Source organism: Euleptes europaea, chromosome 6 (genome assembly GCF_029931775.1).
Source record: "Euleptes europaea isolate rEulEur1 chromosome 6, rEulEur1.hap1, whole genome shotgun sequence".
Taxonomy (NCBI): Eukaryota; Metazoa; Chordata; class Lepidosauria; order Squamata; family Sphaerodactylidae; genus Euleptes; species Euleptes europaea.
The window spans coordinates 9225161-9239705 of record NC_079317.1 but is presented as its reverse complement, the minus strand read 5'-3'; the positions used below and the strand labels follow the sequence as shown (position 1 = coordinate 9239705).

The window sequence follows — 14545 nt, the reverse complement described above, 5'->3', positions numbered from 1 at the left end:
AATTACAGCTCGTCTCCAGACTACAGAGATCGGTTCCCCTGGAGAACATGGCTGCTTTGGAGGGTGGACTCCGTGGCATTGTACCCCACTGAGGTCCCTGTCCTCCCCAGGCTCCATCCTGAAAACCTCCAGGAGTTTCCCAACCTGGATCTGGCAAAATTCCCCCACTCCCCACCAGTGGCCGGGGGCGGGAGGACCTGGCAACCCTAGATTAAGAATGCAACGAGGGGCGGTATGATTAAAGAGAATCTCTGACATTTACAAAAGCAACTTCCCTTTCCAAAAGCAAAACAAACAAAAAAAGAGCTACAGCAAAGACTACACAGTCTTGGACTATGGGGAAGGCTTCCAATCGAGAGGGATTTCTTTTCGTACCGATCTGAGTTGCGATGCCCATTTTCTGAAAATAAAAATGTCAGCCCAAATAAACATCTCACTGTGAACCATCGCGAAGAGCTGTCACAGCGGCTACTTCACCTGCTACGTGAACTCGGAATCACGGCTAGAGTTACACACCAGCAAGTCACCTGCTGGATCAGCGCATTGGCTCCCATGTGAGAGAGAGGCACTAGGAATATACTGACCCAGCCTATCAGCCTCGGTTGTTTGTTTTTAATCACATATTTGTATGGGTGATTATTCAACCATTACTTACAAAAGAACATACATTAAAAAAAAAATGATGTTGAAAAACTGTTCTAAGAAGTAGGAGGAAGGGTGGTGTGTGAATGACAAAACGCACAGTTAACCATCATACAATGTATAGTTAAATTTTGGAACTCCCTGCTACAGGATGCTAGACAATTGACGCCTGCCACAGCAAGCTTCTCTCCTTAATTCAAAGTGACGTTTGCTGAAAACTCACAGAACATTTATAAAACAGAGCTCATTCGAGGCCTCCCCTGGGATAAACAGGTGGCAGCGGTGGCTAGGTTTGCCTTTCACCAGGTTTGACTGGTGAGCCAGCTTGCAGCCCTTCCTGGACAGGAAAGATCTTGCCACTGTGGTGCATGCACCGGTAACATCTAGATTAGATTACTGCAACGCACTCTACACGGGGCTGCCCTTGAAGACTGTCTGGAAGCTACAGTGGGTAGAGAATGCTGCGGCCACGGAGTTGACTGGGGTGGGTTGTAGGGCCTTTATCATCCCAGTCTTGTTCCATCTACCCTGGTTCCCAAATTTATATATGTTAATTTAGAGAGCAATTACCATCGCCGCTCTTAAAATAAAAGGAGATGTGTCATACCTGATAAAGTGTTACTAGACTCCTTGTATTTATTTATTGGCTGCAACAGACCAGCACGGTGCCCCCGCTGGAATTTGCACGGTTAAGAAAAGTGTTAAGAAAAGAGCTATGCAACGGCTCCAAACCACAAACTACGCTGGCGGAGCATCTGTTATGAAGTGTGACGGTGAGCATAAATTGCAGCTTTCTTCTTAGAGCGGTGGACTCTGATCTGGAGAACCGGGTTTGATTCCCCACTCCTCCACATGAGCGGTGGAGGCTAATCTGGTGAACTGGATTTGTTTCCCCACTCCTACACCCGAAGCCAGCTGGGTGACCTTGGGCCAGTCACAGTTCTCTCAGAGCTCTATCAGCCCCACCTACCTCATAGGGTGTCTGTTGTGGGGAGGGGAAGGAAAGGTGATTGTAAGCCAGTTTGATTCTGCCTTCAGTGGTAGAGAAAGTTGGAATATAAAAGCCAACTCTTCCTTCCTTCTTTCCTTCCTTCCTCTTTAAAATAGATGCAAGTGGAGACTGGGGAAGATTCGTGAACATACAGTGGCCCCGGACCCCCCACCTGGAAAACATGATGCAGCCCTGCAGGTTAATGGTTACTGCGCTCCTTCTTGTCAAAGGGCCTGCAGACGCTGCGGTTGCAAAGAAAACCCTGCATAACCCCCAGTAAAAATTCCAGCCGCCCCTGCCGGGGGCTCAGGGGCTCGCTCCTGTTGGCGTAACCAAGTAACACCCGCCCAAGGGCCTATAAATCAGCGCTCTTCAGACAAGCTGCGTCTGTTGTCTTTGATCAAGGGGCTCATGTCGGAGTCATTAGAGGGTTTTCAGAAACTAATCTTTCCCTCGCTTTGGCAAACACACACCTGGCACGGTGCCACGCAGTTGCTTGGACAGCTGGCGAAACGGCCCAGCCCACCCTGGCCTTTCCAGCACAAACCATGACCTGGAATATGTCTAGTGACCCCGAGCGCTTTGTTCGGGCCACAACAAACTAATTTAAATGCTTCCACCGTTGGAGTACCCCCCCACACACACACCAAATACCTTGTTACCTTGTAAGCATAGGACGGGTTTCTCTCCGAGAGGCAGAGTGCAACAGAGGTACAACTGTTGTTTTCTGTTGCGCCAGAAGGTCGGACCAGAACCAACGGGTTGAAATTAAATCAAAAGTGTTTCCGTCTAGACATTAGGAAGAACCTTCTGACAGAGCGGTTCCACAGTGGAACAGGCTTCCTCGGGAGGTGGTAAGTGCTCCTTCCCTGGAGGTTCTTAAGCAGAGGCTAGATGGCCATCTGTCAGCAATGCTGATTCTGTGACCTTAGGCAGATCACGAGAGGGAGGGCATCTTGGCCATCTTCTGGGCATGGAGTCGGGGTCACTGGGGGTATGGGTGGGAGGTAGTGAATTTCCTGCATTGTGCAGGGGGTTGGACTAGATGACCCTGGTGGTCCCTATGATTCTATGAACTGAGCTGTGAGCAAGTTGCACATAATGTTAAGCAGGCCTTGATAAGGGCTGACTATCTGCCTGTGGTCGCACAGTAGCAAGGAATGCAGCACCGGACACAGACAGCCTGCATGTTTTAGTGGTTAGAGAGATGGACTAGGACAGCGATCCCCAGTCTTTTTGACAGGGTTGGTTTTTATATGTCGACTTTCTCTACCACTTAAGGGAGAATCAAACCGGCTTACAATCACGTTCCCTTTCCCTTCCCCACAACAGACACCCTGTGAGGTAGGTGAGGCTGAGAGAGATCTGGAGAGAACTGTGACCGGCCCAAGGTCACCCAGCTGGCTTCGTGTGGAGGAGTGGGGAAACAAATCCAGTTCATCAGATTAGCCTCCACCGCCAGAGGCGGATCTACTGTGAAACTAATGAAGCTTAACCTTCAGGGGCCCTAATCCCGGAGGGGCCCCCTGAAGCAACTTTTTTTAACGAGTGAATTTCTCAACAAGATCAATGGAGTTTTTTAGTGACAGAATCACAAGCTAATGGGTTGAAGTACTTAATATTGACTTTAGAATATGCTCTAATATCCATTTCATATGGCCTGAAAATGTCCCTGTAATTGGTCAAATTTCAAAATTTTCTCCGGGGCTTGCCGCACTCGAACCCCCAGCTAGAAGGGCTCACGGAGCTCGCCAGAATCTATTCACAGCCTACATTTGGGCAGCTGGATCCTCAAATCCTTCATTGGTGCACGGCTTAATAGTTCTGTAGTTTTATTTCGTCAATGTATGGCCCATTTTCAAGGACTCCACCCCACCACCCTGTTCTCCACCATTTGGGCCTCAAGGTCCTCGCAAGGGCAGCAAGGCCCTTCGGACCTTGCTGGACATTGCCCTGTTGTTGCTGGTTGCGAAGGGGGCCCCATAACAGTTCAAGCTTCAGGGCCCCAAAAATGTAGGTCCGCCACTGTCCACCGCTCATGTGGAGGAGCAGGGAATCAAACCTGGTTCTCCAGGTTTGGAGACTCCACTGCTCCAAACCGCTGCTCTTAACCACTCACCACCCTGGCCTGCTGAAGAACTGTACAGCTGAATGCAGTTTCCATTGGATAGACGCAGGGAGGGATTCTGCACTACTGGACAGCTCATTACCCTCCCTCTATGACTAGCAAGCCGCAAATAACCAGAAAACAGATAAAGACTGCAAAAATGATACAGATCTATACATTTCACAGTATTCGGCTTCCCCACCTACAGAATTTGGATTACCTAGGCATGGCTACCCAGTTTTGTAAACAAACCTGGGTACTTTTTACATAACCACAAAAAGCAATCTTTGAAGACTCCACTTACAGCAGCCATTGAATTAAGCTGATCAATGTAGAACTCCGGCCAGCTTGTAGCGCCTTTATTTTCTTCTTGGTCCTGAAAAGAACAAACACAAAAGGACAATATTAGAAATGGGCCTGTCTTCGTTCGCCATGTTTTTAATAGAAACTGAAGTATTCCAAGCAATTGACAATTTACTTCTTGGGGCTGAAAGAGATTTCCCATACACTGAGCCCATTTCCTGACACTGGCTGATGAACTCCACCAAATAACTGGAAAAACTCCATGACATATATATATATTGAGGTACCAAACAAGCAGAAAAGGACGGATTTGTATGGAAAACGTTGCGTGCAATTAAAAACAGGATGCATTTGGAGTTGCAGTCATCCTTCAGTGTGCAGAACGTAAGACTCTTGGCAGGAGAGGACAGGATTTAGCTATTTTCCTAATCAAGAGATCTGGATTAGCAAAATCTTATGCTGAGAATGGTATTTGCCTAGCCATGAAGGAGCTAGAAAAGATTGGAGCTAGAAAAGATTCTGAAGTGTAAGGATGTGTCACTGGCAACCAAGATCCAAGTTAATTCATGCCAAAGTATTCCCTATTACTATGTATGGGTGTGAAAGCTGGACAATGAAGAAAGCTGATAGGAAGAAAGTAGATTCCTTTGAAATGTGGTGTTGGGGGAGAGTGTTACGGATACCCTGGACTGCCAAACAACAACAACAACAAATCAGTGATAGTGTCTTTATTCGGTACATAACCAGCAAGGTTGCAAAAAGTCTAATACACAGGTATATCTAACCCGCCATCCAAATGCAATGGATTGGATACAACACCCAACAATAAAATTTGAAGCTGACTATAAATATAAAATACACATATAAAGCCCAACAAATCACCTAAATAAAGTTATCTTTAAGAGGTAGCCCTTCATTTAGATCACCACTTTATCTTTGCAAATTTTAAGGGCTATAGCTAAAAATCTAGCACAATTCAATATAAACTCCGGGTTTGCCTCAAATATTAATTTCTGGCTTATGTTGGCATCAGTAATTCCATGCCATCGCTTTATTATTGGAGAAATAAGCTTCATTCTACTTGCTTCATAAAACCTACAGTGCAATATGATATGGTCCATCGACTTGATCCTCCCTGATCCACAGGGACAAAACCGCTCTTCCAATGGTACCTTTTAATACCAGCCTTCTGTTATGGCTGAGGGGAAAGTATTACATCTGGCCATTGTATATGCCCTATGGTGTGATGGGACCTCTAAGAGTGCAAGATATAATGCTGGGCGGCTATATATTTTGTTGTCTGTTGAGCCCAATACTTAGGAACACATGCAATGTCATTCTGCCTTTCTATATCATACAGCCTTTGCTTAACAATGTCCCTGGCTCTTTCAATCGACATCATCTGTAAGGACTCAAATGAGAACCCAAGCAAGGATATCCTATGATGAACAGCTTTAAGCCAGGCTGAACAGTAGCTGTCACTGAGAATTATGGAAGTAAAATCAGAGGAATTATGACATAGTCTTAACCAGGTGTTTATAGACCCTAAAACTATCCTAAGCATTAGAGACACTAGATGGTACTCGAAAGATCTTAAAAATTTTGATTGGATCTTTTCCAAAGTTGAGAGTCTTGTGGTAGAAGGGCCCAACAGGACCCCATACAAGAGTTGCGGGGTTATCTTGGCTAAATATAGCTTAAGACCAACAGGGATGGAGTGGTCGTCCGTTTGTTGCAACAAACTTTGCAATGCCAAGCGCTGATTTACAACTCTTATTAGCGTTGTACTCGAGGTGGGTCCTTATTGCTCCTGTATCCTGAAACATTACCCCAAGATATTTGAAGGCTGGCACTTGTTCTAATCTATGCCATTTTATGGTCCAGGAACTTATTTTGGGCTTCTTGTTGAAGACCATAACTTTAGTTTTCTGATAGTTGATCTCCAGTTGATTTTGATCATAGAAAAGATCAAGCTGTTTCAATGCACGTTGGAGGCCAACCTCCGTTCTTGATATCAGGACCATATCACCAGCGTAGAGAAGAGCTACTATAGGGTAATTTGCTATAGATGGTGGGTGTTTATCTAGCACCCTGAGGTTGTCAATCAAATCATTTATATACAGGGCAAACAGATAGGTGGCCAAAACACAACCCTGCTTGACACCTTTCTCAACACCAATAGCATTTGTTAGATGACCCTGTTTATTACATCTAATCCTGATTGTTGTATCCGTGTGTAAACGTTTCATCAGAAAAAGGAGTCTCCTATCGATCGTGGAACTACTCAGCTTATCCCAAAGTTCTGCCCTAGGGATGGAATCAAATGCAGCCTTCAAATCTATGAAAGCTGCATATAAAGGAGCACCACTGTTCAATGTGTATTTATCTATTAAATGTGTTAAAATCATAACTTGACCTGTGGTAGAGCGGCCTTCCCTAAACCCTGCTTGTTCCTTTATTAAGAGTATTTCATGATCTAACCATTCTTTTAGTTTCTCCAGGAGATGGCCTGCATACAACTTCCCCAATATACTTAATAGACTGATTTACCTGTAATTTGTTGGCTCATTTCTCTTTCCTGCTTTATAAAGGGGAACTATCACAGCAGTTTTCCATGACTCAGGGATGTTGCCTGTTGAGTCAACATATGTAAAGACGACCGCTAATAGCGGAGTACACCAGGCACTGTTCTCAATTAATAGATCCGATGGTATAAAATTGGGAACCGGTGACTTGCCCCTTTTTAATTTACCAATTCATGTCTCAATCTCTAAAGCAGTCACAGGTGGCCAGACTGGCAACTCCTCATGATTTTGTATTACAGCTGCCGAATGATCACCTGAGTAATGTTTTTGAAAGAATTCTTCCCATACCACAGCTGTAATATAAGAGTCAATGGTATAAGTACCACTGTGGGAATGTACTGATATTAATTTCCAAAATTGCCTATTGATATTCTGTTTGGAGTAGGCCATTATTTCTTTCTGCAAACATCCTCAGATGTTCTTTTTTCTTCTTTACTATCAAGTTCTTATAAGATTTCTTACAATGGAGTAAGTACTTTGCAGTATTCCTGATTTCCTGTCCCTTCCTTCTCTTATATAGGGAATAAGCCTCTTTAAGTTCTCTTGTTGCTTTTATATAATCTTTATCAAACCATCCCTTGGAGACATTCTTATGTATCTGCCTTTGAGTTGAAGCATCACGAGTCAATATTGGCCTCAACAATTGGAGTAAATTATCCAAAAATAACAAGGGGTTTTGTTCTGTTGGATTACTCATGACCGCTAATCTCCGCTGTTCAAACTCATCTCCCTCTAAAAGTTCCTTTACTTTTTTAGCAAGGTCCTCTGACCATTTGGCTTGACATACCATGCTCCGTATTAATTCTATGCATGGACCCTCATCTATACTACATTGAATTTGCGGGGCCGGTGGTGCCAAACTGAGTTGAAGGGGTAAGTGATCACTTTCCAGTTCCGGAAGAATCCAAAAATCTTTAATTTTGGAGATCAAATTAGTACTTACAATCAAGTAATCTATGGTACTACACCTACAGCCAGCAATATACGTAAATCCACCTGGGTAATCCTGATTTGGATCCATTCAATATAAAAAAAGGCAAAACTCCTCACCAATTTAATCAAGTATCGACCGCCAATATGGTCCTTAGATAGGCGGGGGACTGGGAAGGGATCTCCAGCCGCATTTTGTTGTAAGGGGATAGACACACAATTGTCCAAATCAGCGCTACCCTTTGAACCTATCCTTACATTAAAATCTCCTCCCAACAGCACCATATTGGTCAAATTATCGTTCATAAGATCTTCTATATATGAGAACAATTCATTCCAAGTTTTCCCAATGTCTTGTTTTCTCTGTTGGGCGGGCAAGTAAGCCCTGATTATTAATAATCTTTCTTCACCGAAGTATAGGCAAACTGCCATAGCATATTCCTTCAGTGAGTTTAACGGTACACATTTAACCCTTAGAGTAGACGATACTAAAATCCCCAGCCCCCCTTTTAGCCTACCCGGACCATTCCCAGGAATTGTTGCATTTGTGAAGGAATAATATCCGTCAATTAAAATATCATCAGCAGTCCAAGTTTCTTGTAAAAGGAGGATATCATATCCTTTCTGTAAAACAGAGCATCTTGTACTCCTTTTGCGGGCCCAACCAGAGACGTTCCAGGAGATTAGCCCAAAGTGGTCTCCTCTATCGGGCTTTCGAAGGGCTCTCTGTCATGCTTTTGGGTCTTCTATCGTCACTGGGTCTTCTGAAATCTTGCATAAAACAGGGTCATCAGCTGTAATCATCCGATTAGAGAGTAAATTCCCTCTCTGGATCTTTATAATGGGCTCCAATGGATACTGGCGCAAGGGCTCTGATACTGGAGGATCTGCCACCTTTGCCCAATAATCCGCTGACCTGAGGGTTCCTATTGTTGGTCATCTTAAATCTTTCAAAATATATATTAGAATTTCTAATCTGTTCAATATTGAGTCCTGATCCCCTGTAGGCAGACACTTATATGAGTCAATAAGGTTTGCCTCTAGTTCTTCTTCCGTCCCCAGGAGCTCCATATTACCCTTAGTTGATTTACCTTCCAGTTTCTGTGTTGTTGAAATCTGCGTTGCTGGAATCTGAACCTCTGGATGTTCAGAAAGTATATTCCTTTGAAATGTGGTGTTATGGGAGAGTGTTACGGATACCCTGGACTGCCAAGAAACAACAACAACAAATCAGTGGGTTCTAGATCAAATCAAGCCTGAACTGACTCTAGAAGCTAAAATGACTAAACTGAGGCTGTCGTACTTTGGTCACATTATGAGAAGACAAGGGTCACTGGAAAAGACAATCATGCTAGGAAAAGCTGAGGGCAGCAGGAAAAGAGGAAGACCCAACAAGAGATGGATTGACTCTATAAAGGAAGCCAAAGCCCTCAATTTGCAAACCCAAAGGATGATATCCTCAGTTAAGTCATTTTAGCTTCTAGGGACAGTTCAGGCTTGATTTGATCTAGAACTCACTTTTTTTTTTTTTTTTTTTGGCGGTCCACAGTATTCAAAACATTTCTCTAGGGTGATATTTCTATAGGGTGGCATAAAGGGAAGTTTAGAAGGATGTAATATTTTTCAAAAATTCATGTAACTTCAGCATTGGACAAATGTTAAAACTCTTACAAACGCTTTGCCACTCGAATCATGATCGTGAGGAACGTTAAGATGACAGAATCCTTTCATAATTATACTCCAGCCTATTGCTTGAATGGAACAATTTGCTAAGGCTACACACACAAATCTTTTAATGGGAACAGATCAGTTGCATATAAGAGCTGGTGAATTCACGGTCATTTCCCACAGTCCCTGAGGAAGGTAGGCCGCTTCAGCTGCCTCGCACAAGCCTCGGCTATCACTGAACAACCCAGTAGGAAATTTAGGTCACTTGCAGAAAAAGCCGTTGGCTCGTTGGACTGGCAAACCGCCAAGAGCCGGGGCGACGAGTTCACAGGAGAAGAAACACAGCGATGCTTTCATATTGCCAGAGCAAGCGTACAATAGCCACTTGATAGTTAATTTATGAACAAGGGGGTGGAAATGAAATCAAGACCAAGGGGGTCAGAAATACAGGCCGTAGCCCAGCTCACAGGAGTTGGCTTGGAAAATTCACACTGGGCCTGGAACATTGATTATTGCATACAGCAAAAAGTCAAGGGCAAAGACACAAAGATTCAAACACAAGTCTTGTTACTCTGGATTATTATTATTGTTGTTATCATTGCAGCTGCTGCTACTACTACTACTGTGGATTATTACTCTGGATTGAACCTGGGACTTTCTGCATGCCAAGCAGATGCTCTACCACTGAGCCACGGCCCCTCCCCAAAGTCAGTATCACCTCCTCTAGTTGCCAACAGCTTTCTAGGGGCTTTCACATCATGTCCTACCTGATCCTTCCACTAACCTGAAACCTTCTTCATGCAAAGCAGATGCAACGTCACGGAGCCACGGTCCCCAACCCAAACACAAAAAAGCGCACATGGGCTGTGCTAATACAATCCAACATAAATAGGGTTGCCAGGTTGGTGTTTTTGGCGGGCAATTGCCCACCAATCCTCCGTACCTGGAAGAACTGCATTGCAAAGGGACTCTTTATCACTCAAACCCCCCAAATGCTAGCGGCCCTGCCGGGTTTACCCCCAGAAGTGACATAGTCGTGTTGAGTGCAGCTGTGCGCTATCTCCACCCCAGCCCCACCCCAAAAAACCTCCCGCTGGTGGAGAGGGGGGACCTGGTAACCCTAAACATAAAGGAGCTCAGTATCTCCAGCTGAGCAAAGGAAACCCATTTACCTACTAGCAAAATATTTGTCTCTTTTGGAAAGCACAGTAATTTTCTTTTCCCCAAAGCAACCACAGGTATCCAAATGTTTAGAGATGCCGATCTGTTATATTTTTGGCCCCGTTTATTAGCTCATGTTAAAATTGCTGCTTGTCTAAACTTGGTTTGGCTGACAGATGCCTTCCACGGCAGCAGAGTGAGAGAGGTTTTCACAACTGCCCAGAAATTCAAGCACCTATTTTTAAGCCAAGGAATGCCGTTTTTTGTCAACTGGAACACAGGAAAGGTTGTATCGCCAGAGGGAAAGAGCACGCGCAATCTAGCGAGGCGTTTTGAGGGGGAACGCCAAGCTTCACAACATTCCTCGCACAGCACATAAGGGCCTCTCCCACTAAACTGAGACCCAGTATAGCAAAAATAATAATAATAATAATAAAAAAATAGCATCAGACTGTGACTGGGAGAGGCCTGGGTTCAGATCCCCAGTCAGCCATAAAACGTGCTGGATGACATGTGTGCCAGCCTAAACTACCCTGCTGGGTTGACGTGAGGATAAAATAAGTAAGAACTACGTCATGAGCTCGTGGGGTTAGGGCGGGATAAAAATCCACTAGATTGGTAGATACTAGTAAACAACAGTGACCCCCACAATTTTTCGGAGGAATCCTTTGGCTGATTTTTTAAGTGTTTTTGAGAAAGTGGGCATTTTATTGATTTCATCCACCACTCTAAACAGCCTGACTTTTCACCAAGCAGCAGATAAGGAAGCAAAAATGGGCTTAGACTTCTGATTCAGGCACTGGACTGAATATTTCTCCTCCAAATTCAAGCAGCCCTCGACAAACGCATCATTAACTTACGAAATTCACTGTCACGAGAGGACATCAGCTATAAAGGATATTAGCTGCAAAGTCACGGAGAGCAAAACAGAACCTGCATGCTCAGAGGCAGAATACCTTTAAGCTACGGAAGGTGGAACAAATAAGGGAAAGAGCTTTGTATCCCGCCAACGAGCTTCCCAGAACCATCTGCCAGACCACTGGGGACAAGACAACGCAGGATTAGATTGACGGTAGAAAAACGAGGGCCAGAGTTCGTTGCCAGGTCTCCATAGCCGACAGCTTTGTGTTACCTCAAAGGAAGAAGGTTGATCTCCTGGTCTAAAGGGACAACGAATAATACCGGATGACGCGTGCGCAGCTGGGTAAATTCCAAGATGCGCCCGTGAATCAAACCCAGGCAGATCGTGACAGACCATCTTGGGCTACAAGGAGGAAAAGAGGGGCTTCCCTGTGTTAATGTGACTGTATTTATTTACGAGTTACCTGACAGTTCCCGACTGGACGACAGATTTTGACACCTCCAACCAGAGGCCTGCTAAAGGACAAGGCACTCTGTGCCCTCCCGCTTGTCATAAATCACACCCCAAAGATCCAGAGTCTAACGAACAGGCCATTTAACACCACCGAAAAACGCACCAGGCCATTTACTGTAGCGATAACTGGGAAGCAAAACAAAAGACGGGAGTCTAGTGACACCCGGAAGACTAACAAAGTTTACTCCAGCACAGGGATGCTAGCCTCCAGGTGGGACCTGGGGATCCCCTGGAATTATAGACAACAGAGATCAGTTCCTCTGGAGAAAACTGATGCTTTGGAAGGCGGACTCTATGGCATCGTACCCCACTGAGGTCCCTGCCCTCCCCGGGCTCCAACCCCAAATCTCCAGGAGTTTCCCAACCTGGATCTGGCAATCCTACACCCCTCCATACCCCGCCAGTGGCCGGGTGGGCCGCGGCAACCCTATTCCAGCAGAAAATATTAGTCTTTCAGGTGCCACCAGATTCCCTATTTTATTCGGCAATTAAAGTCTGGCACGGCTACTGATCTGAAAAAAGGAAGAATCTTGACTGTCCTAACTCATGCTCCGAATAATATTGCCAGCATTAACACATACATGTTGGCTCTTTGCTGTCATAAGAACGTAACAAACACCTTGCTGTATCAGACTAAGGCCAGCAGTCTGTTCACACAGTGGCCAACCAGGAGCCTCTAGGAAGCCCACAAACAAGACGACTGCAGCAGCACCATCCTGCCTATGTTCCTCAGCACCTGATATAATAGGCCTGCTTCTCTGATCCTGGAGAGAATGGGTATGCATTGTGACTAGTAGTCATTTTGACTAGTAGCCATGGAAAGCCCTCTCCTTCATGAACATGTCCATTCCTCTCTTAAGGCCTTAATATCAGAAACATAAGAAAGGCCCTGCTGGATCAGACCAAGGCCCATCAAGTCCAGCAGTCTGTTCACACAGTGGCCAACCTGGTGCCTCTAGGAAGCCCACAAACAAGATGACTGCAGCAGCATTGTCCTGCCTGTGTTCCCCAGCACCCCTAATATAATAAGCATGCTCCTCTGATCCTGGAGAGAATAGGTATGCATCATGACTAGTATCCATTTGGACTAGTAGCCATGGATAGCCCTCTCCTCCACAAACAAGTCCACTCCCCTCTTCAAGCCTTCCAAGACTTAACTCATGTCCCAAATAATGTCACCAGCATTGATTTTTACATGCCTGATCTTCTTCTTTTTTTTAACGTTGGGTGGACTCAGCAGCTCACTGTTGGCGAACCGAAGCAAGCCTCAGAAGGCTTATAAAGAAGTAGCGCATGGTCTCACAGTCAGGAACACTAATTTTGAACAGCACCAAAAAACAGTGGAGAGATGTCCTATATGTGCCGTTTTCTCTTTAAAACAAACATTAGAGAGCATCGTGGGACCACAGAACAGCTTTCTGCAACGGTAGTTAAAGGGAACCTCTCCATTCTGAAACAGTATATCTCAGCACAAACTGCTAGGAACAAACGGGAGAAAATTATACACAGTGGGTAGGCAATGGAGCGTTTTTTTTTTTTCATCCAGTCAGTGAATTGCACTAGAAAGCCACACAGATCACTGCCATGAACCTTCATGTTGGTTCTCTATTGTACATGCTCTCCTTGCTCAAACAAGAAGTTATCAATGTCACAGAAACTGGCAATATTGTGAAAACAAGAAGATATTCCAGGACTGGAAAGATGGTAAGACAAGTTGGCTGAATACGCAGTGATGGCGAAACTATCTAATTTGTTACAAGGAGAATCGATGGAAGAATTTCAGAAGAAACAGGCGTCTTATTATGAATATGCAAAACTTAAGGTGTAACATAGTAAAGTAGAAGTTAGTAGATATGAGTATTCAGATGTATCTATATCCTAAGTGGTAGAAGCTGCAACGATTAGATAACTAATCCATATGTAATAAAAAGTAGAACTAGAGAGTGTAGTTAAACTAGATGGGGAGAATAAACTTAATAAAGAATAGCTATAATAAATATTGTACAACTTTTAAGTGAAAAATGGGAAAGTAGATGGAGTAGTCAGGAATGTAATTATAATAAAAGCAGAAATAATGGCAATGGTTACAGAATAGTATATTAAGTAGATTAATCTTCTTTTTAATGATATAAAATGCGAGTTTGTGAAATGGCAATTGTTTACCGGAACCCCTAGATGGGTGAAAAAAAGACTGTGAATGTGTATGTTTGTTATTGTTTTGTTTGTTTTATAAAATTAATAATAAAATATGTTTTAAAAAATTACACAGAAACATCGAGTTGGAAAGGACCTCAAGGATCATCCAGTCCAACCCCCTGCACAATGTGGGAAATTCACAACACCTTCCCTCCTTACTCTCTCAGGGACCCTTGCTCTATACCCAGAGGAAGGCAAAAAAAAACCCCTCCAGGATCCCTGGTCAATCTTTATGTTTCTATGCCAACTTCCTCTACCACTTAAGGGAGAATCAAACCAGCTTGCAATCGCCTTCCCTTCCCCTCCCCACAACAGACACCCTGTGAGGTAGGTGGGGCTGAGAGAGCTCTAAGAGAGCTGTGACTGGCCCAAGGTCACCCAGCTGGCTTCATGCGTAGGAATGGGGAAACCAACCTGGTTCACCAGATTAGCCTCCGCCACTCATGTGGAGGAGTGGGGAATCAAACTCAGTTCTCCAGATCAGAGTCCACCGCTCCAAACCACCACTCTTAGCCACCACACCACGCTGGCTCCTACTCCTTCTGACCTGTGACTCACGAAAAAGCTCATACCCTGCCAGAAATTCT

The 14545-nt window shown here is 44.5% G+C and overlaps 1 protein-coding gene across 2 annotated transcripts in view; it reads right to left on the bottom strand.

Annotated features, from left to right (window-relative positions):
- The window catches only part of DAAM1 (dishevelled associated activator of morphogenesis 1), a 127012-nt gene that overhangs the window by 68200 nt on the left and 44267 nt on the right, over window positions 1–14545 (bottom strand). For both annotated transcript variants that reach the window (XM_056851524.1, XM_056851525.1), the window contains exon 3: window positions 4045–4116. In XM_056851524.1, the coding sequence (XP_056707502.1) occupies window positions 4045–4116 (72 nt within the window). The remainder of the gene's footprint in view (window positions 1–4044; window positions 4117–14545) is intronic.